Genomic DNA, 27637 nt, shown 5'->3' on the forward strand with positions numbered 1-27637 from the left:
AACAGTTTAACTACCTAGTACATATTATTTATTTATTTATTTACTAACATAACGTAAGTAAAGAATTATGAATTATGAACAATTGTTAACACTAATTACATAATATATAGGTACATACAAAGAAAATACGATTATTTGCTAATATTTTAATTATAGACGAACACCACATACAATTTTAAAATATAAAAAAAAATGAGTTTGAAATCAACTAAGACACTCTTAGTTATTTGTTAAGATAATTAAATCCTAAGAATGAACGCATTGATAAGAAAGAGAATAGCCGGAAACGTGAGGTTGTGCTGTTCGGCCGCGGCGGGGCAACTGGGAGATGGCGGACTGGCGGCGGCTCCCACGGCCGGCTGCCGGAACATCGCGCACCGATCTTAATGAAGATTTACGATTCACACTACTTTGCGTGCATTTCTCATGCACTCGCTTCAACGCCACTCTGCAAACGTTTTCCGGATCGATATATCGATCGATTCATTCGAATTTTTAATAATAATTAAAACAGTTAAGTGCTATCAAAGTACCATCTTTAAAGAAGAACGCGAGGCAAATTAATAATCAATATTTACAGGAACAGGTTCAGAATAATATACGGTGTACACAGTACAACGTATGCCACCGACGAAGCTCACCGATAACAATGTTTGCGGCGTGATTTAATTAACCACAAGTGATGCGTACGCGCAACACGACACAGGCGTTCATACAATTAACCCCGACCTAGATCCGGAGCCTCCAGACAATGGCACCGTTGGACAACTTGTATCAATTGTATTAAAAATCGTTCTCACGGACATATGCTACAAACTGAGGAGAAAATTAATATACGCAGCGAACATTGCGGAACAAAATGACTATAACCGGCTCCGTGTGAAACTCAATAGCGGGTCTTCTTTATCAATGCGAACTGCGATGGCGAGAATACTGTCGATCTACAAAAAGCGCCAACTCTTCGTCACGTCCACATCAGGAGACCGGCGGCCAGCAGGGCGCGGGCGCGGCTAACGGGCCGGCGCGGCGCAAAGGTCACGCCTGCACTAAACGGGTTTGTATGCACGTCAGCTCATCAGAATCGCAGCACGACAGAAATACGCCGAGATTACAGTGATCGCAATCGCGGTTCCCATGGAACTCGCGGAGACTTTCCTTTTGAACACTACGCGTTCTATAAAAACACGACCATAAATAACGATCATCGTTAGACGCCGCTTTCGAATATTTATTCTAAACAGACATAGCTTATTGGCAAATTTGCAACAGAAAACTAGTCGTTAATTTAATGGTCGACGAACGATACATAGCAGATACATATCGACTGATTCGTTCGCCCCCGTGATTTACCATGGGGGCGAACGAATCGAATCAGTCGAGGCTACGGGTAGGTACGGTCTTCGATACAACTTACGAATACAATCGTAAACAAATTTAATTAAAATATACACCGTAACACCGATTTAAATTACTAACTTTAATTAAGAATATCTTTTGGGTTAATGTAGGTAAATGGTTTACTTTTATATGAAATATATGAAGCTGATCAGGGAATGTTGACGCACAGGCACGGCGTGACAGATCCGCGTTTTGCCGGGGCCGGGTAAGCTCTCGGCGCCGTGCCGAGATCGCAACGAGAGAAAGGTCAATAAGGGGAAAGTTCAGCGGTGAAACTGATTGTGTTTATTTGTAAGGTGCTTTAACAGACTCAATTATTGTGAGTGCAAAGAAACGCTCGCGTGACCGTTCGTTTACTTTTTATATTCGATGAGCACGATAAGAAATTTATTTTGGTACTGCGAATCTCTAAATCTAATAGAGGGCTATATTTTTCAAAGTCAAACGAATAAACAAGATAATAATATTACATTTACATGGGACTCACCCGCAATGTTCCCGTTGGTCATGTCGGTGATGAGCGCCTCCAGGTCGGGCGACACGAGGCGCTCCTCGTCCTCGCCGTGCGTGTAGTCCAGTGCATGGTACACCACTATCGCCAGGTTCACCACCAGCTGCAACAACACTGCTCTTTAGAGTACGTTACATATATCTTATACATTGCATGACTGGCATTTGCTAACAAAATATGTTTTTAAAAGTACGAGTACGAGTTTAAAATAAAATTAAAGTACTTATATCGCTTTATTGACACAATGACTTGCACTGAAATGATAGCTAACAATAATAATATTCCGTAGTAGGCACAAGTGGCGGCACACCCGCATCCTTTGTTTGACAACGATAGGCGCGGGCGCACACATCACTGCATTCATTCATAACGTACAATTTGATTATTTGATATAACTGCTATATAACGATATGCTATACTATAACGATGCGACTTAAAACAAATTGCAATCTGCAATTTCAACACCAAAGATACAACCTGCTACGTCATAAATGTAGTAGAACCTTTAAAAAACTCGTTGAAGGATGTACCGTTCATATTGCAAACATAAAGTAGTTGGTTTTTTAAACAATAGAGCTATTACTCGTTATTGTTTTCATTGGATGAAGGTTAAATCAATGAATAGCATTAATCCTCTCATCTGGCAGATTACAGATATCGCGCAGTGTATCCTGCATGACTATCGCGGCCGTCGTGCGCCGTTGCCCAACCGCAAGCACTACCTGCCAAAGCGCGGCACTTCTGTGTACATCCAAGGCACCAACCAAACTCTTAGCTGATGATTGTCGCTCACTGATGCCGCCGGGAGCGCGGACGGCCGCTCCCGGCGACTTGCGGGTGGCGCAATGCTACACTCCACTGGGCCGCAGTTAGGCAACAGATTACACCCGTTGTTATATGCCCCACCTGTTAGCCTATATATACGGCAATGAGTAAGTATAATAACTAATAATACGTTTATTACGACATTTACGATCTTATTTTACGGTCAAATTTTATTGCAGATATAAATTCGAACCAATATTTTTTATAAACCAATAGTCCTTAACTCCTTATGGAAGTAAAAGCATAAATTTAATTTTGCATGTTTAATATGTAACAAGTAACACTCTTCACTTTCGAAACACAGCGGCCTCTAGATTATATTCATTTCAATTGTCCAAAAACAACAAGGGAGTAGGCAGCGTCGGTAAACGGTTGTATTTCAACCTGCCAATGCGCAGACGAGAGGCGTCAGTTATCAGCCTATTGTATGCAAATCGTCCTGCACTCGTGCAGGGTTGCGTCGCGTTGCGTCAGCTCAAGCGAGTGACGTTGGCGCCTGGCGGAGAGACTGGCAGCGGCCAGCGCGCGCACAATGGGTCGTGCGATCGCTCGGGAAGTCTGCCATTAGCGATCGTTTTCCACTGGAAGTATCTGAGGAAGTCCCTTACGAGCGAGTTCTTTGATCGATCTCAATTCTCAGCGCTAACTGTAGCTTCGTTAAATCACTTTATTAAGATCGCTTACTTGCTGTTCTTTTATTGTCACATATCCTCTGTTTATATTATTTATCCTGACGTGACCTTTAATATAGTCTATGTATTGAACTATCTATAATGTACATGTTATATTCTGGACATTCCCCAAATATAAATTCCCAACTAATGGTGAGCAATGAATACCTTAAGGCTACAAGAAGCTCGGGCGCGGGCCAGCTCACTCGGGCTCCATTAATGTAATTGATGTCCACTTAGCTTCCTAATTTATTTCTTGCAGGCCGCACACCGCTAATGTCACAAAAACCACTTGTTAGGAGACGTTTAATCTGCCTCGGTGTCGGCTATCAATCTTACTTGTCGATTATTATTTACTGTTATAGTAATCAATAATATTATATTATTATATAACATGGAAGAGAAAATTTAAATTATATTTTATAAAACAATTAAGGTTTTGTAATCTCTAGCCTGTGTCATATATGTATATTCAAATATAGCTTTAATTGCAAAACTTTCTGAATTGCTTGAAAATGAAAACAAATTACATAACAGTAGATTTTGTTTCAAAATAATTCACATTCTCTTAATTAAAGTTCATGGCAAAATTCAAAAAGACTTTTGGAGAGAACAGTGTATTACCAGGGATTACCAAACGTGCCGAAGGCAGGGTTCACTGTTCCAGCGAGCGATCAAGCTTTGTCACGAAACGGCTCAATCACAAATCTGCGTAACGAAGTGTTTCCCAAGGCAAGGAGCCTGCGGTCTGCAGTGGGCGGTGGACCACGATCGCTTAATGTTTGGTTTCGGTCACTACTTCTAACATACTTAATTGATATTATTGTTTGTTCATCCTATTGTCCGAGTTCTTCGCCAAATTGATTTCGTAATTGAGCATTTGTTATTGCAATACTGTAGGTACCGTAAGGATTCAATGCGATTAGGTTTTCTAAAATTGATTTTAAGAGTACAAGTTCACTTATTTATCCACTTCGAGAATACGAGTCGGATATTTATATTGTTATTTTCATCAGTAAGCTAATTTTCTCAATTTGATTTTATGTCTGCCTAATGATAATAATTTTATGTCTGACCTCCCTATCGCATTGGGTAAACTGTAATGGTAGGAATGGTTTTATATAAATAAATAAATAAATTTTCAAGTGGAACTGAATGCATACAATATATTTGAAAGAGTTATTTATGAGGATTCCATAGCAGAATAAACACAGCAGTGGGTATGGTACTATGGCAATGTAGAACAATGCAGCTAATAAGGTCGCGGCGGGCGCCTTAATCGTAGAATATAATATTATACTCTAACGCCTGAATGGAGTCCCGATGACCGCGATAACCCGCACCCTCGACCCACAGTGAAAGTGCTGTGCGCACACGGCGCCATGCGAAACCAAACAAATTGATAGATCCTTTGCATAGGGTACAAAGATATACAACATGTTGAAAATCTTTTAAAATTGCGTATGAGAGAGTTGACTGAAATTAAATCACATGAAAGTTAAAGCTTGTAAAGTAAGTTTAAACTGGACATTGACGTAATTTGATGTAATAATTGAGGGAGGGGGGAAGTCAAACAAACGAAGCCACGGAATGAAGTTTTTGTGATATGTTTTGGTATCTACGTCCAGAGTGTTATTGAATTAGATATCTTTGTGAAGTGAGGAGCAAAAAGTTAAATTAACAGAGCTAAATAAAGAGATCGGAGTGGTGAACAAACCGAGCGCAAAGTGTCAGAAGGTTGTTGACATTGAACTGTTACGTGACGACGGACAAACTGACACAAAAACACACTGTTGTCAATAAGCTGCACGTCCGCACTCCGCAGTCCGCACTACCGGCGACGTTACATCATGCCACTCATGGGAGAACTTTTATGTCTATGTTAACAACGACACTAAGAATGATTTTAATAGAATGACAAAAAAATTACATAACACTCGGTGTTGTACGAATTATTATTTATTATTGCTGCAAGTAAATGTAACAAAGGTACTACGACCACATGCTACGAGCAGTCTACAACATTTTCGTAGACCTAAAGCGTCCCTGCTATTTCAATAATAATTTGAAATTATGTAAGTTCACGTGCAAACTCCCAGTAATCACGGGTCTTTTAACGATGCAGATGTAAGTATCTATAGTCATGGACCATGGTTGTTACATATTGTAAAGTTTTCATTTTGCGGGTTCAACAAATCATCTAGTTGATGAATATAATTGTGTAGTGATTTCCAGCGCGGGCAGTCGCGGCCAATTCGTCGTAATTGCGTTAGCGCGGACATCTGCCGGCCGCCGCTAACGAGGCGCGGCTCGCGCTGTCACTGCGCATGAAGCTAGTGTTGCGCAACCCGACTCGCACGCACGCGCACACGCACACACACGCGGGTTCGGCACATCCACGGCTTGTATCACCACGTCATTATGGTCTAACTGCATTCAAATAGACCAACTGCAATCGATTGAACTAAATCTAAATTGGATCACATATTATTTACCTACATAAGTACTATTATTTTTCTTGCACTCTGATTTAAATGAAACTTAATGTTCATGATGGATGGGACAGACAGAAGACATTTCTATTTTCTACCTTACATAAAATTTCCTTATAAAACAGAATATTGTCGTTTTACAAATCGAGTATGTATTCGCTAAACATAATGGGCATGTTTATATATATTACGTCGCCTATCTATACAATAATATTTTAATACTGTGACCATAAACGTAAACATTGAACACGGGGGGAAGTGAATAGCGCAGTGGTGATCTGTCAATAATAGAAAGCGTAATATAAAACAAACTGGCAACTGCATTGCTACGTGATAGTGACGCGGAGGCAACGCAGAGTGACGGCTCCGGCGGCGCCCCAGCTGCAGTTGATACTTGATTGTGTGCTATCTGTGGTCTGTAATGAATACGGGACAGCTATAGGCCCTTACGTAACTGACGCGCGATCACTTCGCGGAAATTGGCCTGCCTGAAATGCAACTAGTGTATGTCTAGATAAGTCGTAAATTAATTCGCCGTCCACGCGCGCCGTTCTGAATTTTTAACAATGACATAATTATGACATAACGTATGGTCTGCTATTTGTTCTAATTATGTATTGAAACATAATATACAAGTACTTAAAAATTTAAATACAAAAAATATTCTGTGACTATAGAATGAGGTCATTTACGCTACCTATGTAATTATTTTCATACCTTTCTTTTTGTGACAAACAATACTTTAAAATAATTGCTCCTGTTCTCAATGTCTATCACAATGAAAACCTCTTGGTGCTCGGGCTGCAGACTTCTTTATTATAAAAGATATGAAATTTCTAATAAGTAATAACAATGAGCGATAACTTTGGAATTCTGTAAATAACGCAGCAAAGGGCCGTTTGACTAGAATGCGGCGCACCGTGGGGCGCGAGGAAGAGCTCGGCGCGATTCCCACGGGCCGCGGGTTCCGTTCGCGGTTGTGCAACATCACAATGCAAAGCGAAAGCCAACCGGAATTTAATTATATGTACCCACTAATTCATTGCGATTAAGTTTCATTGAATCGTAAAAGCTGGAGATGTAACAATACAGCTGTTATCGTAAACATACATCTCGCATTATGGGGGTTTCACTCGAGGAAGGCGTCGGACGAAAAAGATAATCATTTATTAATACTCAAGTTGAATCACTTTTGAATGAACATTGAACACCTACAATTTGTTATAACTTATAATTCAACTAATTATTATTTTGAATACTTTTACTAACTACAGTACAATTTTTTAAGAATTTATATATCAATAATAGAGAGTACAATCATACAACTTTAGCTTAGTTGAATAATTGTTTTGCAAAAGTTAAACAATGGACTATTGTTAATTATTTAAAATAATAATTTAAAAAATATATTCATGAGTTTTCAATCTATAGTGGTTTAAAGTTAACTCAAAAATGGAGCATTTTCGTAAATTTTCTAAAAAATCTTAGAGAAAGTGTAAGAAATGTTATAGTATGCTATATATTCGTGATCTACTCAATAAGCTCTTTCATTTGATACCCCACACGGCATGTTTTGGAAATTTTTATTTTTTTCTTTGTATGCCATATTTAATTACCGTTGTGGGGAGAGGGGGACCACAAAACCGGTTGGCAACATCTGTCTATAGGATGTCTGGGATCTATACAATATATATCAGAAGTCAGATTTAGGTCCGCTATTTTTGCAAACGAACATCTCCTTGGAGCCTGCTCTATATCGCCCTGTTGGCAACAAGAGTCAATTAACGACGCGGTAGGTGCTATAGTTTCAACCGCTCGTTTTTGAAGAATACCTGATTAATTGAGATATTATAGGAATTGTGTGCATGTATTAATATTCGATAAAATTAGTAATTAGTAATTACATACTATACATAGTGAAGATTCTGGAAATATACTAACACATATGAATACATACATTTACATAATTTGAACTTAATTGATATAAGTGCAAATAAGGCCGGCAACAGGTCGGCGGCGCGTGGAGGCTGATGGCGGGCGCCGCCCACGGCACGCAAGCGGAGCACTCACTGAATATTGACACTAACATTTGAGGATAGAAAGCGACAGTACACTTTCGGTATTATAAAATCGGCGATCAAGTTTATGGTCGGCTCTCTCGTCATCTGACTCACGGGTCACCTGTCCGCACCCCTCACGGCCGGTGCCAGAGCCTTGCGTCTACATATATCGCCCATAAACTATATATTTTAGAATACATTAAAAATTAAAATTGTTTTTAGATCCATTTTTGAATTGGTGACACGAATACTTTGAATACATTAATTTAATTTACATTCGGCATATTGATCGAATAAAAATAATATATCGATAACACTAAGTGACGTCATTTACAGCTGTCACTTGTGAATGAACGATCGGGTTTTACGGATTGTTTATCGACGAATATCTCTCAATTTCGATATCAATAAAATATCCTCTACCTGTCATCTCCTTCGAGATTAATACCCAAAACAAACGAATCCGAAGAATGATTCGTCGCAAAAAGTACCAAATAATTAACACAAGAGATGATCGACAAACTGGTCACCTTTCTCCGATCAATAAACGAAAGTAAAAGTTGTAATTAGAAGTAAAAAAGGTAAAGTTGAAGAAATGCACGACAATACCAACATGGGCAACGACCCAGCGCACATTATCTCACACAAGAAAGCATCGCAACTCGTAACGTTACGGAATGCTTTCATTGCTGTTTGCTGATAATGGCGCGATCCCATTAGCCGCCGCCGCCGCTCGCCGCCCGCCCGCGCCGCGCGACTCTCGGCCTTGCAGCGCCCGCGACTAGAGCCAGCCGCGCACCGACCTATGAGGTGTCGGGGGATAATTAAAACTTTCAATTCTTTAACAATCGCTTTGCGAAGAGATCGCCGTGTCAACACTCAATGGGTGATGAGATGTAACAAATTAAATAAACGCAAGCGACGGCCAATTTCTCCGAAAAGAAATTATATAATTATTGTGTCCCCTAGTATGTGTGTATACTGTATAGTCTCCTTTCTTACAATTATAAAATTAAAGCTCAACTGAATTTCTGGCACCTTTAAAATAGGTAAGTACATATCTACTACCTACTTTAATTTACAGTAGGTACACTTAACCCCTGTGCATGTTTTTCTCACGAGCCACCATCGCATGAGTTTTAAAATAAACATAATCAATGTAATAAATATTCTACTCGCACTTTGCGCAAACTTACAAAATGTGATTATTCTAGGAGTGGGTGACGTAAGGCCAGTAATCGCGATCAGACCTGTTCCATCACAATGGCGCGTCGGGGAATCGACGTCGAAACGAAAGTAAACACAAGGAAGGAGAAATTGCGAGCCATTCAAACACACGTAGAGAGAGTGCTTTTATATTTTTTATCGATCCTCTAAATATATGGCCAATGACAACAACATCCGCTCGGAGCCGCTCCGGTGTGAACTGCCATTACGTCTTCGTGTATAACTTAATTTCAACGTATTAATTGGAAAACTTGTAGGTTGTAATTCATTAATATAGATTTTATTCACATTATCATATTATAATTCCTTTACGTGGATTACCTTTTGATTTGCGAAGAAAAAGTGGCACCTAACTGAAGAGCTGATCACCGATAGTGTCATGTGACATAATACAGTATGACAGGTATTATAGTTTACAGTAGCAACTTTGTGTCGATCAGCCGACTGGCGCGGCCGACGCGAGATCGCCTTTACAAAGCGCCGCGTGCTGTCAGCCAAACCGACGCGACGCCTCTTATGTGATGCAAGTTGTAGCAATGAAATTATGTATGATTGTGTGCATTGTGTGTATTCACACATATTATATCCAATCTATATAATAAAAAGGCCCTGGTCCTTTTTTAAAGAAAACTATTGAATAATAGTTTCCCCAGCAAACGTTGCTCTACAGTCTACTCTATTGTACCATTTTCTTGTGATTTTAACAAAAACGTTAAGTCGTCCATGAGGTTTACGCTCAGCAACACATTTGGCGATTAATTTTTATAATCTAAACAAAGCTGAAGAGTTTGTTTGTTTGAACGCGCTAATCTCAGGAACTACTGGTCCGATTTGAAAAATTCTTTCCGAGTTAGATAGCCCATTTATCGAAGAAGGCTATAGGCTATATTATATCATCATTTGTTTGTTTGTTTGAACGCGCTTATCTCAGGAACTACTGGTCCGATTTGATAAATTCTTTCGGTGTTAGATAGCCCATTTATCGAGGAAGGCTATACATCATCACGCTAAGATCAACTGGAGCGGAGCAATGCGGATGAAACCGCGGAGCACAGCTAGTTTAGAATATTTGTATAAAATGTATCGTGGAGACAATGTTATAAATAACTAAATTGATTTCATTTTCGATATATGTAACTTAGCACGTCACAATACGGGCGGTGCGGACTTACGGAGTACCTACGGAGCCACGCGGCCGCTACGTAATAGTGATTAGTGAGTAATCAAAATGTACACGCGTGCTACGGGCTGTTATAACTCTTATGTATTATACATTAAACTATTTTCTCTCACTCAGCTAATCAACAGGTTATAAACACGGTTTAACTCGTTTTACGAGTAACATAATTTTGTTCATATTTGCAATGTTTTATCGCATCAGTTCATTAAAAAGAAACAAGATATGTATCACAGTATCAGGTATCTCATCTTAAACTATAGTAATGCGTGATGTCTCTCGAATTCAAATTTCGCTTGTCAGCAGTCGATGTAACACATAGACGGGTACGAATGTGCACAGTACACACTGATGTTGGCACACGAAAGTATTTTCTCTCACCGCCCGCCGGCCGCCGCCCGCTGGCAGGTACACGGGCTGGGCTCGCCGTTTCTCGAGTATTGTTTCTGCAATGATGTGATCTCCACCACCGAAATATTAAAACATTGCATTCCAAATTTATTAACCCAAATAGCGACGACGCGACGGTCGGAAGGCACACGACTCACCGGCCGAAATTGACGAACGAGCAGCTTAATGGACGGAAATAAGACCATCATGATCTCGAATTTACTAGCAAAAAACTTAATAATCAAGAGGAGAGAAAGTATTTTAGGCGAACGCGGTGGGAAACCTATGAACGAACGCGTTTTCGCACACAATACGAGATGCTCTACAATTAAAATTTATAATTTATTTAATATCTACTGATTTAAAAAAACACACACGTCAGGGGAACAAATACTTGTATGATTTGCACGTGTATATCTTATCACGTTCAGCAATAATTAAATGTTCCCCTATTTAAAGCTATATGAAAGTTAAGCTAGTGGGGATTACTGTATGTATATGATGTAATTTTAGTAATTCTGTGGCACAACACACATCCTTGTGCCGGTAAGCGGCGGGAGCAGGGGCTGGCACCTCGCAGGAAGCGGCCAAGGGCTGCGCGCTCGACCGGCACCGCTCTCTGTAAAACAGAGCCGCTCGCCACATGTTGCCATCATGCTCATTTATTACAGATCTCAATTTGAGTTCTAATCTTATTTTGAATTGAAATGTTCGTCGGAGCCCTTAAAGCCAGCGCGTAGGTGTCTCGCATGCGCCGCCGTGCCGCCCGGCGACCCCGCGACACCGTGACACACATTCAACCGTGTCACACATTACGAATGCCTATCACTACATAGTATAAAACAAAGTCGCATTCTCTGTCCCTATTTCCCTATGTCCCTATGTCCCTTTGTACGCTTAGATCTTTGAAACTACGCAACGGATTTTGATGCGGTTTTTTTTAATAGATAGAGTGATTCAAGAGGAAGGTTTATATGTATAATAACATCCATTAAATAGTGGAGAAGTACTGTTTTTTTGAGGTTTCTAATGTGATGTCGTAAATAATTACATTTCTTCCGCTTACATTGCAAACGCAGGTTGAACCCTACGAGTTTTATCAAAATAATGTACTAAGTATTGTACACATTGAAAAGGTCTACAGAAAAGTCCGCGATGGCATATGTCTATCTCTTATGGATAACCCACAATAACTTTTTTTTGTCATTTACTTTTTACGACAAATAATGGCTAATTTTCGAAGCGATTTTAACCAATACAGCATTAATCCTTAACCAATTAAATACCTTGAATACATTGTTCATTTAATATAGATCTATATGGCCCTTTACACCGTATGATTTAAGTGAATATTTTCGAAGATATTACAGATTTAAAAATTGCGGGACGTACCGTTTGCAGCGGTACCGGCCGGCCGGCCGGGCCGCTATGTTTTTATATACAACGTTAAAAGTTTTTCTGTAGTGTATTTAGTATCAGCATTGCACCCGTGCGAAGCCGGGGCGGGTCGCTAGTAAATGATAATTTACAGCCGCTAATAATCGCCGGCCTCTTCTAACAGTTAAGCGAGATTAATAGCTTTTTACTGGGAGTAAGAAATGGCAATCAGCAGCAGCTTTCCCGCGCATGCTAATATCCACGTCACTTTAGGTGTCACATAAGAAGGCTATCGCCTCCCGGGGTAATTGATTACGGGCGACCGTTATATAATCATCATACCATTCAAACCGCATTAAAATAGTTCCCACATGTTCTTGTATAAGTGTAATCATTATCCTTCGAGGCACAGAATTGACTCAACGGTTGACATATGCTTCGGTTAGCCCAAACACTTCTACTGCGATCTGCGAAATCAACCAAAGGATTTTCTTATGGATTTACGATCGAGGGAACTATACAACGCAATGCCTTCTATCAAAATGATGTCAACAAATGTGGTAAAAGCTATAATGCATGTGAAATTAGCAGGTAACGCGAAATTCCGCAGCGAAGCGCGCGAGGTCGCGGAGGGAGGGGAGGGAGGGGGGAGCGGCCCACATTCCGCCAGTGAGAGTTTACCCAAACGACAGATATTGAAAGCTCATACCATTTGCCTCCAATTACTTTATAATAATAATCACATAGATACACTGATTTAGTACATTGGCCATCTCTTAAACATTTAAAACTCCAAAGCAAGTTTGTGTGCGTTTACCTAAAACAAATTTACTCAATACAAATAAAACGCAACGTAAACCGTAACCATAATAACTAATTACGCAAGGAGCGCATAATTTTATGAATGAAAAGTTTAAAAACAAATAGTGTGAATGAACGCGCGCGGATGCGCCGGAACGTAAACATTAGCGGCCTTTACACGCACACTCTATCGCGCATGAAACAGCAATCGTGTGTGAAAGAGCGTGCGTATAAAGGGTGCAGGGGACGGAAGGATAGACCACATGCCGCGCTCATCAGTCGTGCGCGCAATCGCGCACTCGCGATTGTACACAGGTTGCCTTTACACATAAATTCTTTCGCGCACGAATAAGATGGCGGACATACGCACGTGGAGCAAGGAATTAGTATTGGAGCTTATTACTTTATACAGATCTTTCCCATGTCTCTGGAAAATCGGAGGAGTACAAAAACAAGAATTTAAAAGACCAAGCATATAAAAAACTTATCGACTTTTGTAAAGAAAAAGGTTTTATTGACGCTAATCGTGATTTTGTTGTAAAAAAAATGCAAAGTTTTTTGAGTTCAATTAAACCAGCAAACATGATAACTTGCGCCACCCGATATCTTGTCTCCATTTTTCACTTCAATCACGCGCGGTTGTCGATAAAACCGTGTGCATTGCACACACTCCAACACGCGCCTCTTTCACGCGGTCTATCACAGGCGATTAGTCTTTACACGGCCGCTCATTCCGCTAAGGAAAGCAAACACGAATAATCGCGCGCGAAAGAACAAGTGTCGCAGTTAAGACATACAAAGGTAATCGCGAGCGATTGAGCGTGCAGGCTTTCCCGCGCGTAATCCTGTACGATCCACAGAACGCGCGATAGAGTTTGCGTGTAAAGGCCGCTAATGCCGTCACACGCCACCGCGCCGGTGCCGCCGGTAACCGCCACGGCCGCCTCTCGGACATCATCAAATATTTTAATACTACACGCGCTACACACGGCTAGAGATCGAAGCGCGTCGTCCTGACTACTGACAATTATTGACAAACTATATTTACTTTTTATTTACGACATTAGCATTCAACGATACCATTAAGGAGTAGCTACTCCATACTCTGATTTCACCATCACACCATAGGTACTAGATAATTAAAACGTTAGATAGTGGTGATAATAGCTATTGAGACGCGAGTAGGTCTGGACACTTAAGTGGCGTCTACCACTCAAGGGGCGACGGCCGCACCGACACAATCAGATTACAACTTATTTTAGCTGTATTCGTTTAAAAGTTCATGTTTATTTACAGTTCAAAATAGAACAAAAAATCCATAGCATCAACAACGACTTTAAGGCGAATACTTAGGTAAAAATTATTCTCTCTGCTAAAGACCCATTGTTCCTCATATCCTTATTCTTAAGGTTACAACAATTAATTATACACCTTTATTTAAAACGGAATGCAATTCTTGGAACTGCACTAAACTGAACGAAGGCGGATGAAAAAATAATTAGGTAATTAAAAGCAAGATGTTAAACATTTTTTGCATGCTTGAAGACGGTCAGCGAGCATCCCTGACATATACCACGTTACTTTGAAAACTAAATGATACAAATTAACGTATTACGTATAAATGTTGAATTATTTCTTTTGAATTATGTATCTATTATAATTTAGAAAGCAAACGAAAAAGGTACTGTGCCCTTGACCCTTGCAATACTTAAGGAATGCATGGAAAGTTTAAAGAGGGTCGCGACATGCGTAAAAGCAACTGCGATTTTATGTATAACTGAATTTTCTATTGGCGGTTTTCTATCTGTATTCTTTATTTTTTAGAACACAATAAAACTACGAAATTTAGTTTTATTGTGTTCTTAAAAATATAACAATGTAAATATGATGCTCTCGATTATTTTAATGTTATGGAATTTATGTCATCACATGCGTCTATAAATTTCTGGAGCACACAACATAGTTAGAAAAAGTAAATTGCACATCCAGGAATGTCACATCAAGGTGGTGTGAGCGATGTCGGCAACAACATTATGCAGCATGAGCAGGAACGCCACGAACATGCCGCGCCGCAGCTGCCGCACAAAAACGAGCATTACCGAGGCACGCGCTGCGCCCTATTATCGCTGACGACCGCAGCTAAAACTATAAACACTACTTTTTACCGCGTTAAATGAACAGCTGATCGCAAACACTAACATCATCCGACCAGCTGATCGAATGCAATATGTATAACCTGGAGCATGTGACTAATTACAGGAGGAATGCAGGCTTTAAAAATGCGAAAACGCACTCGCGAAGACAAATGAGACCTTAAAATAAACCATGAGTAATACTTTACAGTTTACATACTTGAACAAACTTAACGAATAATTCTTTCACATTATCTTCCACAGAACGCCAACTTACATATCAAAAAATATTTACCTTTCAAATTCAAATTATATTTATTAAGAAGAATGTAGTTAAAAATTACAAATTTTTTGGTTACAATATTATTAAGAGGCCGCCCATTGATTGGGTGTGCAAATACATATTTAAACAGAAAACAAATTAACTTATTTAATTAAATGTACACACAATGCACTTTTCACTAATTCTTCAATGTCATAAATTCTAGTGTTATAAAATTGTTTGACCATAAACCAGTTCGTCAGTATTTTTTTGAAAAGATTTACTGGTAGTTGGAAATTGACCGGTATTTTATTATTATAATATATTTTAATAGTCATATAATATATTACACTATTTTTAGCTTTGTTGATTCTACATGTTGGGAAATGCAATTTATTCTGTCAACATAAGCGAATTTGCTTCTCCTTTCTTCTTAAAATATTCCGGGTGATATTTTACAAATAAAAATACCTACCTATTTCTCTTATGTATCTGCAAGTTAATGTGAGAATACGTAATTTAGCAAACAGAGGTCTCCAACTGTCTCTTTGTTTCACACCGCACACAGCTCGGATACATTTTTTTGTGCCACAAATACCTTCCGCACATCACAAGATTTTCACCAAATAATAATTCCATACAAAAGTACTGACGACACGTAGGCATGATAAGCATTTATTGCATCATTCATAGAAACAGTTACAAGAAGAATTAAAGTGCAAAAGCTGGTAAGAATTGAAGTCGATTAGCGCGTGCGTGTGACAAGAGAGTCCCTTGTTGTTGGGATGACACCACAGTGATGCAGCCACTGCGCAGCGCTCAGTCGCAACAATATTAACGCCTAACGGTCGGTGGTACCCTGTCGCCGCCACGCGCGCCGCAGGGCCGACACGCACAGCTTATTAAATATTATGTACAGATCGAAAGTAAGAAAAAAGAGAAGAAGAAGTCGAACGCGTAAATACTGGTTTCGTTTAGAAAATTTAAGAGCAGTAAATGAAACGTAACGCACGAATTAGGATTGAGGCGTGTTATATAGCCACAAATTAAACTGCCCATAACAAAAACAAGAACGCTTAAACTCACTCACATTTTCTTTTCACTCAGATAACAATTATCATTCAATACTTTCCTCCTTTCTCCGTGACTTTCAGAAAATGATCTAATACAATGAAAATAATATTGACGCAAGACGATAATCACCTTGCGATAAGTTGTCAACAGCCGTATCAACAAATAACTCAATTGTACCATATTAACGTTGCATATTCATATATACCTACGTTTGATTTGATTATAATAATATATCGTAGCTTGTCAACCCTAGCGATTGGACAGTGGGCAGAGGAGCTGGTGCGGTGGTGCGGTGGTGCCCCACACACGCACGTCTGACCGGTTTTTGGCAACGGAAAAGCAATCGATGACGAAGATGGTCCGATACCAGATCGGTCTCATTTAAATTAAACTCAACGAGCGCCCATCGACCGTTAAAAACGATACCAAAATATATAACACAATTTATCGAATGCAGCACATTTAACTTCACATCAATAGGACCTACAAAGACATTGTATAATAAGGAAAATCATGAGAATAATTTGACTTTATCTTATTTGAATGTAATCTAAATTTTATATTGTAGTCAGTATCATTAGTAGCAACTAGCAACAAGCAGTAGTTAAATGAAACAAGAAGAAAAGCATGTGGCGAACCTATTAATATGACTAGTGCGCCTCCGCAGACCGACCGCACGAATTCCACAATCCACGCGCAATACGCTACCGATCCTATAGCCATAACAAAACTCGATACTTTCTTCGTTGTACCTGAAATTAAGCTCAAATACATACAGTGAGAAAGACACGTTTTTGTGAAACAATGGCCGACTTGATAAGTGATGGAAAGCATATCGATGTTTAGACTTGAAAAGCACGAAGACCAAGAAGAGATATTGATGCTACTCGAAAATCTCGTAATATGTTAAAAAAATTAAATCACAGGGCTTTAATTAAAAATATACATTTAAAACTAACATCCAGGTCGTTGCGAAAGTCGAAAGTGTATCCACAATTCTTGAATAACATCTAAAATCAAACAATTGAAACTAGTTTAACGTCTATCACCTAACAGTGTACATATTACATTACTGAATGCAATAAAGGCACGTATATTATAAAAGATACGTGTTGCGATACGCTGTGGTCGCTGAACTTTCGCGCGCCAGTAACATCGCGCCTGGCCTTGACCGTGCGCGCGCGCCTGCTTCACACTTGTGACCCTATGGGCTACACCCGAAATAAGGCAAGCAGTTCGGAGAGATTCAAAAATATAACCAGATTGAACTTATTTCTTTACCAAAAAAAGCACATTTAAAAATATTCTCAACAACATGAACCCATAAATATATTATGTAGATTGATCAACTATATTAGTAGAAGACTTTATAGTTCATTGAAATATTAACCCAAAGATCTCAGTGCTATATTAGCATTAAAATAACAAATGCCGCTCGGTCACACCCACCCGTTACGCGCATTGAAAGTCAAAATCCCAAAACGATGGCAATCATGGCGCGGCCGGAGCGCGCAAACGCTAAACAAGGTCAAGAATTATCTCAGAGATTGGGAGCGGACAATGGGCTACCATTTACGGATAGGACCGTGGGAGTGATCTTTAGCACTCGTACACCGGTAACAATGGAATAACGTCGTATCAAACTCGAGACACGGCTATAAATCCCCACGCGAAACTGGAATATGGTCATTAGAATGATATAATCAAAGTTCAAAGCGCCACGATCGAAAGAATCGCATATAGCTCGCAAGCGAAGGAAGCCGGAACGGTACTCGTGAACATTCACAAAATTGGCAGAACGAACCCGCTGTGACAAATGCTGGATGCGCTTAATCAGTGCGGAGATGGAGATGCGATTAGACACAGGCAGTTAACCGAGCTGATTGTGATCTCGCGTTATCAGCGTACGCGCTCGGCCGCTGATAGCCTCCGCTTCGGATCTTCGAGCTGCTAGTCGTCTACGACACGTTTCGACGTATTCACCTTATCTCTTATTATTAATTCCAACAAAAACTTTATTCCACCTTGAAAATCCTCCTATCTTCCTATGAAATATTCTTAAAATTGTCATTCTTTAAAAAAATTTGAATAACGAACTACACGGCATCTATTATGAACTTTTTGTTTAAATACATAAATAATAGACTAACTACCTATGCATAGAAAGTTGTTCTTAGATTATGTTTTGGAAATATGTAGGTATAACATGAACATTGATCTTAAATAATGATGAATCGGCATAAAACTTGCGAATATCTTAATTAGCATAGCGTTATTAATTCCAAAAATATAATATGAAACAAGATTTCGCTAATTAAGAATAGTAGATAGATATGAAACGTAAAAATGGCCAAGAGCGAGCGGCGCCAGGTCGAGCGTGTTGAGGTCGAGACATTACACTCGCTTTATATTGCTGTTTAATTGCGCGGGCAGGGGACATATACATTTCAGAGAAACTGAAATGCAAATTAATTACTCGTATAATTTGCTAAAATATCTACCATAATGTGTACACTGTACACATTTATATGCCTACTTGCAACATTCTAACAATTTGATGAGAAATTAACTGACGAACATTGGAGATGAGATTTATAATTATAACCATGTGCAGACAGTTCTTCGAATAAGGACACGCTTTTAAAATTGGAAGAAAAGACCAGATAAAAAATGTGAGCCGTCACTGCATAATATAGACTGTATACTTATATGTCGCAGTCATCTTTTTGAATCTGCCATTTGATTGAATTATGACTAGCGCCTTCATTGAATGACATTTAATTGAAGGGCTAAAGGACAACGCGTCAAGTTGTTGAATGTAACGTTCTACGTCTTGACTGAACGTTATTTAGCATAGTCGTTAGTTTCGATTAAGTAGATTATAATATTAGGTTCGTGTTTTTTTTAACTACATAGAATTATGATCCCCGCTTCAACAGTCTTCTTGACGACGTTTCAAAAAAGTAGATTTAGTTTCTAGTCATTCAACAATATTCAGGGGATATAATATGTTGGTTGTACTTCCCTACCGACATTTTTGTGTATATGTTATAGTCAAACCCCGAAGCTTGGGCACTCATAGGCTGGACTGGTCAAACCTCTGGTCTGGCATAATGACTTTGTCAAAGCCCATATAAATTGAACATTTCCGCCTTTTACTAAACAATTTTCGTCAGTCTAGCTGAGGCGTCTTAATGCGCGCGCGATGCCTATATTCTATATGCATTCGCCTACGCCCACGAGTGAAATTCAAATGTATTTCGAGGATTGCCCGATGGCTTTTGCCAAACCTAAGATAAACCGGTCCTTCCGCGAAGAGATTGTGCTTCGGGATTTAACATTTATAAAAATTCCCAGACAGATTATCTAATTAGGAGACAATGCAGACAATGCAGACGATAAATCAAACAACAAGCATTAACAAGCCTACTGACGACACCTAATCTTTAGCACTCAGATCATTGCGATTTGCGACACATCCTCATTATCTAAAGAATTTATTTATTATTTATTTATTTATTTGGAGATCTTACAGAAACAATTAAAGGCGTATACATAAATTAATGACATAATCAATAATAACATTAACAATTGTTTCCTCTACGTCTCACAGTGAACATAATAGAAAAAGTAAAAGAAAAAAAAAACACAATACAATTATTATCTGTTGCAAGGTAGCCAAATATTTAAAACTAATACAGACTTCTGAAATATTAAACCGGGAGAAAAAGCATTAATTTAAGCATGTAGATACTTATTCAAAGTTAAAAGGTTTATACATATAATTGGTTTATTGAACATTTGAAACTATATCGGGAGCATGAAAACAGATCTATTTCATTTAGTTTGTCATTGTGTAAGACACACATTCTGTGAAGTGGCGCGCGTTGTCCTGCGTTGGTTCTGGTATGTTGTATGTGGAAAAGACATTTGGAACGAGTTGGTCGCGAAGGCACACGAAAGGACAAGTCGGCTAGTAAGTTCGGAGAATCAATTTCACCCACACAAATGCTTCTTAAAGTGACAGCATCAGTTACTGAACGTCTGTTGGACAAGGACATCATGTTATATTTTTCTAAGAGTTGATTGTATGAGCATCTGGGAGAGCATAAGCGATAGTTAAGTGTGCGCAGAAACTTCTTCTGTATCATTTCCAATTTATTTATATAGCAATTATAAAATGGATTCCATATAGGAGATACATAATCGAGGTGTGATCTAACTAATGATTGGTAGAGGCAAATAAATGTATCCTTTCGTCTGAAATTCTTAGTAATTCGGGTGATGAAACCCAACATACGGTAAGCTTTATTCAATATGTAGTCAATATGTACGTCCATTGTGAGTTTAGCATCAAGGTAGACGCCTAAATCACGAATAGAAGAGTCGGTATCAAGAATGTGTTCTCCTAGTTTAAATTTTGATGGAATAATATTTATATTTTTAGTAAAACGGACATGTTTGCATTTATTGTAAGATAGGTATAGCTTGTTGTTTTTGCAGTATTCGCCTAACCTATCAAGGTCTTCTTGTATAAGACGAATGTCATTTTTATTTGAAATGGAAGAATATATTTTTAAGTCGTCGGCATATAAAAGAAATTTTGAGTGAATAAAGCAACTGGATATATCATTAATAAATATAGTGAAGAGCAAAGGGCCGAGAATAGATCCTTGAGGAATACCAGATGTTACAACTACTGGAGAAGATGTAAAACCGTTCATTACTACTACCTGGACACGATTTTGTAAATATGAAGAAAACCAACGGAAAAGATTGCCTTTTATGCCATTGTAGGACAATTTTTTTAAAAGCAACAAGTGATCCACTTTGTCAAATGCTTTTTTAAAATCAGTGTAGATGGTTTCTATTTGACACTTCTTATCCAAACCTGTAAAAACATAGTTAGTGAATTCAAGCAGATTTGACAAAGTGGACCTGCCTCTTACAAAGCCATGTTGTTCTGCAATAATAAAATGTTTAAGACTAGAGGATATTCGACCGTGAACCAATCTTTCAAATACTTTTGGAATTGCTGACAGTATAGATATTGGACGATAATTTGCAATATCATTTTTGAACCCAGATTTAAAAATAGGGGTTATAAAAACTTTCTTCCACTTATTCGGAAAAATTCCTGTTTTTAAACAATTATTAAATATTATTTGTAATGGCAAAGATATACTTCCACTTACATTTCTTAAAAATATGGGACTAATATTATCAGGTCCTGAGCCTTTATTAGGATCGATATCCTTTAATGCTTTGTATATTTCAGTCTTATTTAAGTTTATATGATGCAAATTTAGTATACTATTATTGTCTAAGAGTTCAATGGTATTGTATGCTCCAGGGGTAACAGGTTCAAATACAGATTGAAAGTAGTTGGAGAACATTTCGCAAATTACGCTGGGATTACAAGATGAAGTGGTAGCTAATTTCATGATTTTAGGATAACCTGAGTTGGTTTCTTTTAAGTCAGATGTGTATTTCCAGAAATATTTGATGTTATCCTTAAGTGATGATTCAACGTTAGCTATATACTTGGCGTAACAATTCCTAATAAGTAATTTTACTCGCTTTCTAAGCAGATTGAATTCCTGATAGTCTCTTAGTGATTTATAGATTTTCCAACGCGTCCAAACTTTAACTTTCTTTCTTAAAGTGGAAATTAAACCTTTAGAAAACCACACTGGATAACGTTTAGATTTAGTTTTTACTAGGGGTACATGTTCCTCAATAATTTTATATATATAATCATAGAATTGATCAACCGCATCATCAGGAGTGAGACTACTAAGTTCCGATATCCAGTCTATATTCGAGAGATCCTGGTTAATCAAATCATAGTTAGCTTTAAAAAAGTTTCGTTTTGTTTTGGGAGCGCTACACATAAGCTCGAGTTGAGTATCTATTTGCACTATGGTATCTAGGGGTGGATGGTGTGGAACTACGTTAAGCAACGGGTCATCTGCAACACAAACAGAAGTTCCTACAATATTACTTAGAATAAGGTCGAGTATTTTATTATTCTCATTTGAAATAGTGTTATATTGCTTTAAGTTAAGGTAGGACATAGTGTATGATAATAACTTAGTTGTATCCGTGTCACATGATAGTGGGTCCGACGAGGGGCAGTCCGATGACCATTTGAGATAGGATAGATTAAAATCACCTATTATAAGAAAATTACTGAATGTACAATTTGTATAGATGTCATGCAGTTTGTAAAAAAATCTATCGTAAATATTATTTCTAGAAACTGGCGGAATATAACAAGCACATAAAAGCAAATCTGAGTATGATGGAAAATGTAAATATAATTCTTCTAGGTTATCGGCCTCCAAATCAAACCTCCTCAAGACATTAATTGAACTTTTAACCATTATTAAAACACCCCCACCGCCTTTTTTATTAAATATACTAAGATTTCGATCTCGGCGAAACATAGAATAATTATTAACGAGTATTTCCGAATCAAGTATACTATTGGAAAGCCATGTCTCCACCAATATTACAACATCGTAATCAGCCGCAAGTAAGTTTAATTTTAATTCATTAAGTTTTGTTTTTAAGCCACCACAGTTTTGGTAAAATATGGACAATTTACTTGTTTGCATTATTAAAACAAAAATAATACAATATGTCAGAAATATTTGCAATACTTTGGCATTTTCATTTATACAGGGTGTAATCGTTAAGTGTGCACAGGCGATTTTTCCGTAAGTATTACAGATAACCTGCCTGTATTGCATATTGCCTGGAACATATCTGGAAAATACCCAGAAAATGCGTGAAAATGTCCGGAAAATGCGTGGAAATGTCCGGAAAAGGTCCGGAAAATGCGTGAAAATGTCCGGAAAGTGCATGAAAATGTCCGGAAAATATCCGGAAAATGCCTGGAAAATGCCTGAGAATTGTCCGGAAAATGTCTGGGAAATGCGTGGAAAATCCCCGGAAAATGCCAGGGAACTGTCCGGAAAATGTCTGGGAAACATCCGGAAAATCCCCGGGAAATGCTCGGAAAATGTCCGGAAAATATCCGGTAAATGCGTGAAAATGTCCGGAAAATGCGTGAAAATGTCCGGAAAATATCCGGAAAATGCCTGGAAAATCCCCGGAAATGCGTGAAAATGTCCGGAAAATATCCGGAAAATCCCCGGAGAATGTCTGGGAAACATCCGGAAAATCCCCGGGAAATGCTCGCAAAATGTCTGGAAAATATCCGGAAAATGCGTGAAAATGTCTGGAAAATATCCGGAAAATGCGTGAAAATGTCCGGAAAATATCCGGTAAATGCGTGAAAATGTCCGGAAAATGCGTGAAAATGTCCGGAAAATATCCTGAAAACGCCTGGAAATACCCCGGAAAATGCCTGAGATATGTCCGGAAAAAGTCTGGGAAATGCGTGGAAAATCCCCGGAAAATTCCAGGGAAATGTCCGGAAAATGTCTGGGAAACATCCGGAAAATCCCCGGGAAACGCTCGGAAAATCCCCGGAAAATTCCTGGGAAATTCCCGGAAAATGCCTGGGAAAATCCCGGAAAGTAACCGGAAAATGCCAGGGAAATGTCTGGAAAACATCCGGAAAATGCTCGGAAAATCCCCGGAAAATATCCGGAAAATTCGTGAAAATGTCCGGAAACAGCGTGGAAAATGCCACTTCAAATTTGCGAAGTAATTAAAGCAGAAAACCAAAAAAGAAAAAGAAAGATGGGAGGGTTTAAAGATAATTTTTTTGATATTTCTCGATTCATTTTTAAAAATTTATTACGACCATTTTACTCATTAGGTTAAGTACTTTCGATATCAGTTTAAAGTTTTTTGTTATCTGTAATAGGTACTTACGGAAAAATCGCCTGTGCACACTTAACGATTACACCCTGTATAAATGAAAATGCCATCGTCAAAGCCACAATAAACATTCCGTCTTTTTATGAATCCATCAAACTATATACCCAAATCACTAGCCGTTACGGTAAGGTATACGTTTGCATATTATAATTAAATGTTGTTTTTTTATGATAAGATAATATAATATAATGTTCGTTACTATGACGTCATCGCTGTTATGCGCGCCCCGACAAAGTGGGCGTAACGAATTAATTGTTGTTTTAGTAACAGTCAACAGATCGATTCGGAGATCGCTATCTGCCGCGGCCCGCGGCCGGTGTGGCGATGAAAGTTTACAAAAGAGAGAAAGGAACAATAATGTAAACATAATGAGCAACGAATGTATGGCGACAGAAATACAAGTAGAGCCGGAAGTGTGCGTGTGTTAAACGTAATAATTTATGCAACACAACACAAATTCAACAATTGCAAGTAATTTATATCTAAACAAGGTTTTATAAAATAACTAGCGACCCGCCCCGGCTTCGCACGGGTGCAATGCTGATACTAAATACACTCACAGAAAAACTGTGAACGTTGTATATAAAAATTACAAACATAGCGGCCCGCTCCGGCTTCGCACGGGTATAAAATATAGTATAGCCGGGCGGCCGGCCGGTACCGCCGCAATCGCTACGTCCCGCAATTTTTAAATCTGTAATATCTTCGAAAATATTCACTTAAATCATACGGTGTAAAGGGCCATATAGATCTATATTAAATGAACAATGTATTCAAGGTATTTAATTGGTTAAGGATTAATGCTGTATTGCACGCCTCATAAGCGAAGCGTTGAGGTGGGTACTACTGTCACTTCGCGCAAAACATCTGATTTTTCAAACTTAAAATGTCTTTATGTATCATACATTGCACTTGTAAGATAATACATACACACACATATTAAGAAAAAACACTATTTTTAACGTTCATGATATTTTTGATGTCATTTTTGTTATTTAAACTAGTTAAAAAACAGTTTAAAAAAGTTCTGTCTTGGACGTCCGTGTGTCTGTATGTGCGGATCCTTTTTCTTGTTAACACGATAGCGACCGAAATACTTTACTAATCGAGTCTTTTTTTTTCTCTTACGCTTGAGTATGCTCAGGAATAGAACCCTTTCATTTTTCAGGGTCTGATTCGATGTGGTTTAATTGTTATTAAATAAACAAAAATAATAATTAATAAATATTTAAAAAAAAAAAATTATGAGGCGTGCACTTTTGGATTTTCCAAATTATTGGTTAAAATCGCTTCGAAAATTAGCCATAATTTGTCGTAAAAAGTAAACGACAAAAAAAGTTATTGTGGGTTATCCATAAGAGATAGACATATACCATCGCGGACTTTTCTGTAGACCTTTTCAATGTGTATAATACTTAGTACATTATTTTGATAAAACTCGTAGGGTTCAGCCTGCGTTTGCAATGTAAGCGGAAAAAATGTAATTTTTTACTACATCACATTAGAAATCTCGAAAATAACAGTACTTCTCCACTATTTAATGGATGTTATTATACATATAAACCTTCCTCTTGAATCACTCTATCTATTAAAAAAACCGCATCAAAATCCGTTGCGTAGTTTTAAAGATTTAAGCGTACAAAGGGACATAGGGACATAGGGACAGGGAGAGCGACTTTGTTTTATACTATGTAGTGATAAATATAAACTATTCCTGGCGACCGCGGCAGGTCGGCGCACTCTTGGCGTACTGTCGCTAATTCGCCACAAGCTATCATATTATCATGAGCACTAACGGGACGTCGATATGTTTATTAAATTTCCCGCTAATGCATCTGCTTCTATCAAATTACTGTCAGCTTTATGTACGCAGTGATTGATTACTTTTAAATTAATTCGAGTTTGTATTACACGCTCGCCCTAAGCGCACTTGCGCTTTGAGGCAGTTAATGATATTCATTAAACATTTTCCATTACTCGAGGAGAAATATAAAACGGTTTGACTTTTTATGCAAAATACCACAATAATACCGCGGGTCAATGGACAGTATTAAACGCTTATCGAGCTGAAATGGAATGCAAATAAAAGCATAACAGGCGTAATTATAAGAAAGAAACATCATAATATTATATATTACATGCGCAAAGAATAATAATAATCGATTCACTTTCGCTCAATCGATGCCTATGACAGCGACTAGCGAGACTCAATCGAGTGGCTCTGCGTGTTTCTGCGGCACAGCCGGCCGCGGCGAGGAGCGCTGCCAGCCTCCCGGCCGCCACCGGAGGGACGTCCACTCGCAATCGGTAGGGTTACATTTCATTCACCGCAGGCGATGTGATTGAACCCAGAAGGTATCCTTGAAAACTAGTTGCACTAATACAGAACTACGAACACCATGTTAAATAATTAGGAACGCTGACTTGATTCTAAATCTTAGGAGTTCTGAATACCTTGCCTCACTTCATATTGAGCCAGATCGAAGTACTCGTGATAAATAAAACCAAGACATAAGAACCGCTTCATTAACTGTAAATAAATGATAGCTTACTTAACCGCATAGTGGTGTGTTAGGTAACCGAGCACGGACATGTTAAATCAGGAATTGAATTTAATTACCAGTACACTTCCAAGCCACACTCGTACCGAACGAACACTATATCTCGGAATTGTCTTATCTGCTTCCGATACAACTTTCTATTGTTTCTTGGCGAAATTGTTTCTTGCGCACATAACATCACATACGTCAAATGAAAAAATATACAAATCTGTATGTAAAAATGTAATAAATTACAAATCCTTAAATTTGAAGCGATAAAAATGTGCTATGTCTTATTTAAATTTGGTGTAGAAGCACCGACATAATTCTAAGGGGTATCAGTCAACCAGTTTAATCTCTTCAGACGTCTGTCAACTTTCGACTGAATAAAAATCAATCATTGTTCTTACCTTCAACTTCGTGATAAGAAATTTAATCAATTTCAAATCTTCTTTTTAATGCATCTCTGTAGGTCTCGCAGTTATTGAATCAGGTTAAGTAACTGTTCTCATGACAGGGGGTGAATCTTCGCGAATGGCAAGTGGTGCGCGGGCGGAGGGGTGCGCGCATCAGGCGGCTGTCAGGTGCAAGAGTGATGGCGCGCGCCGCTCGTAACTCTGGGTCCCGTTCCCGGCTGAGGCCGCTCGACACGTGTCAACAGCCAGTCTACATTTCCGCGGTTTACTTGCTCTCTTTCATTCAACCGATTTACAGTGTTGTAGGTTTTAGTCAGGTTATCTACAGTATATACGTCATGTAGATGAGCAGCAAGCATTTTCAATCATCACATCACATTTACAAGCAAGTGAGATTTCATTATTGCTTTGTCGCATGGGTATCTTTTGT

The 27637-nt window shown here is 38.6% G+C and overlaps 1 protein-coding gene across 1 annotated transcript in view; it reads right to left on the bottom strand.

The window, feature by feature from the left end:
• Window positions 1-137: 137 nt before the first annotated feature.
• The window catches only part of spir (spire type actin nucleation factor), a 57957-nt gene continuing 30457 nt past the window's right edge, over window positions 138-27637 (bottom strand). The window contains exons 3-4 of the mRNA XM_089700829.1: window positions 1886-2012; window positions 138-448 (exon numbers count right to left, since the gene is read on the bottom strand). Of these exons, the coding sequence (XP_089556955.1) occupies window positions 438-448; window positions 1886-2012 (138 nt within the window). The 3' untranslated portion in view covers window positions 138-437. The remainder of the gene's footprint in view (window positions 449-1885; window positions 2013-27637) is intronic.

Source organism: Colias philodice, chromosome 2 (assembly GCF_061535455.1).
Source record: "Colias philodice isolate Cphi_HAF_F1 chromosome 2, ilColPhil1 Martin Lab GWU primary, whole genome shotgun sequence".
NCBI classification, from domain to species: Eukaryota; Metazoa; Arthropoda; class Insecta; order Lepidoptera; family Pieridae; genus Colias; species Colias philodice.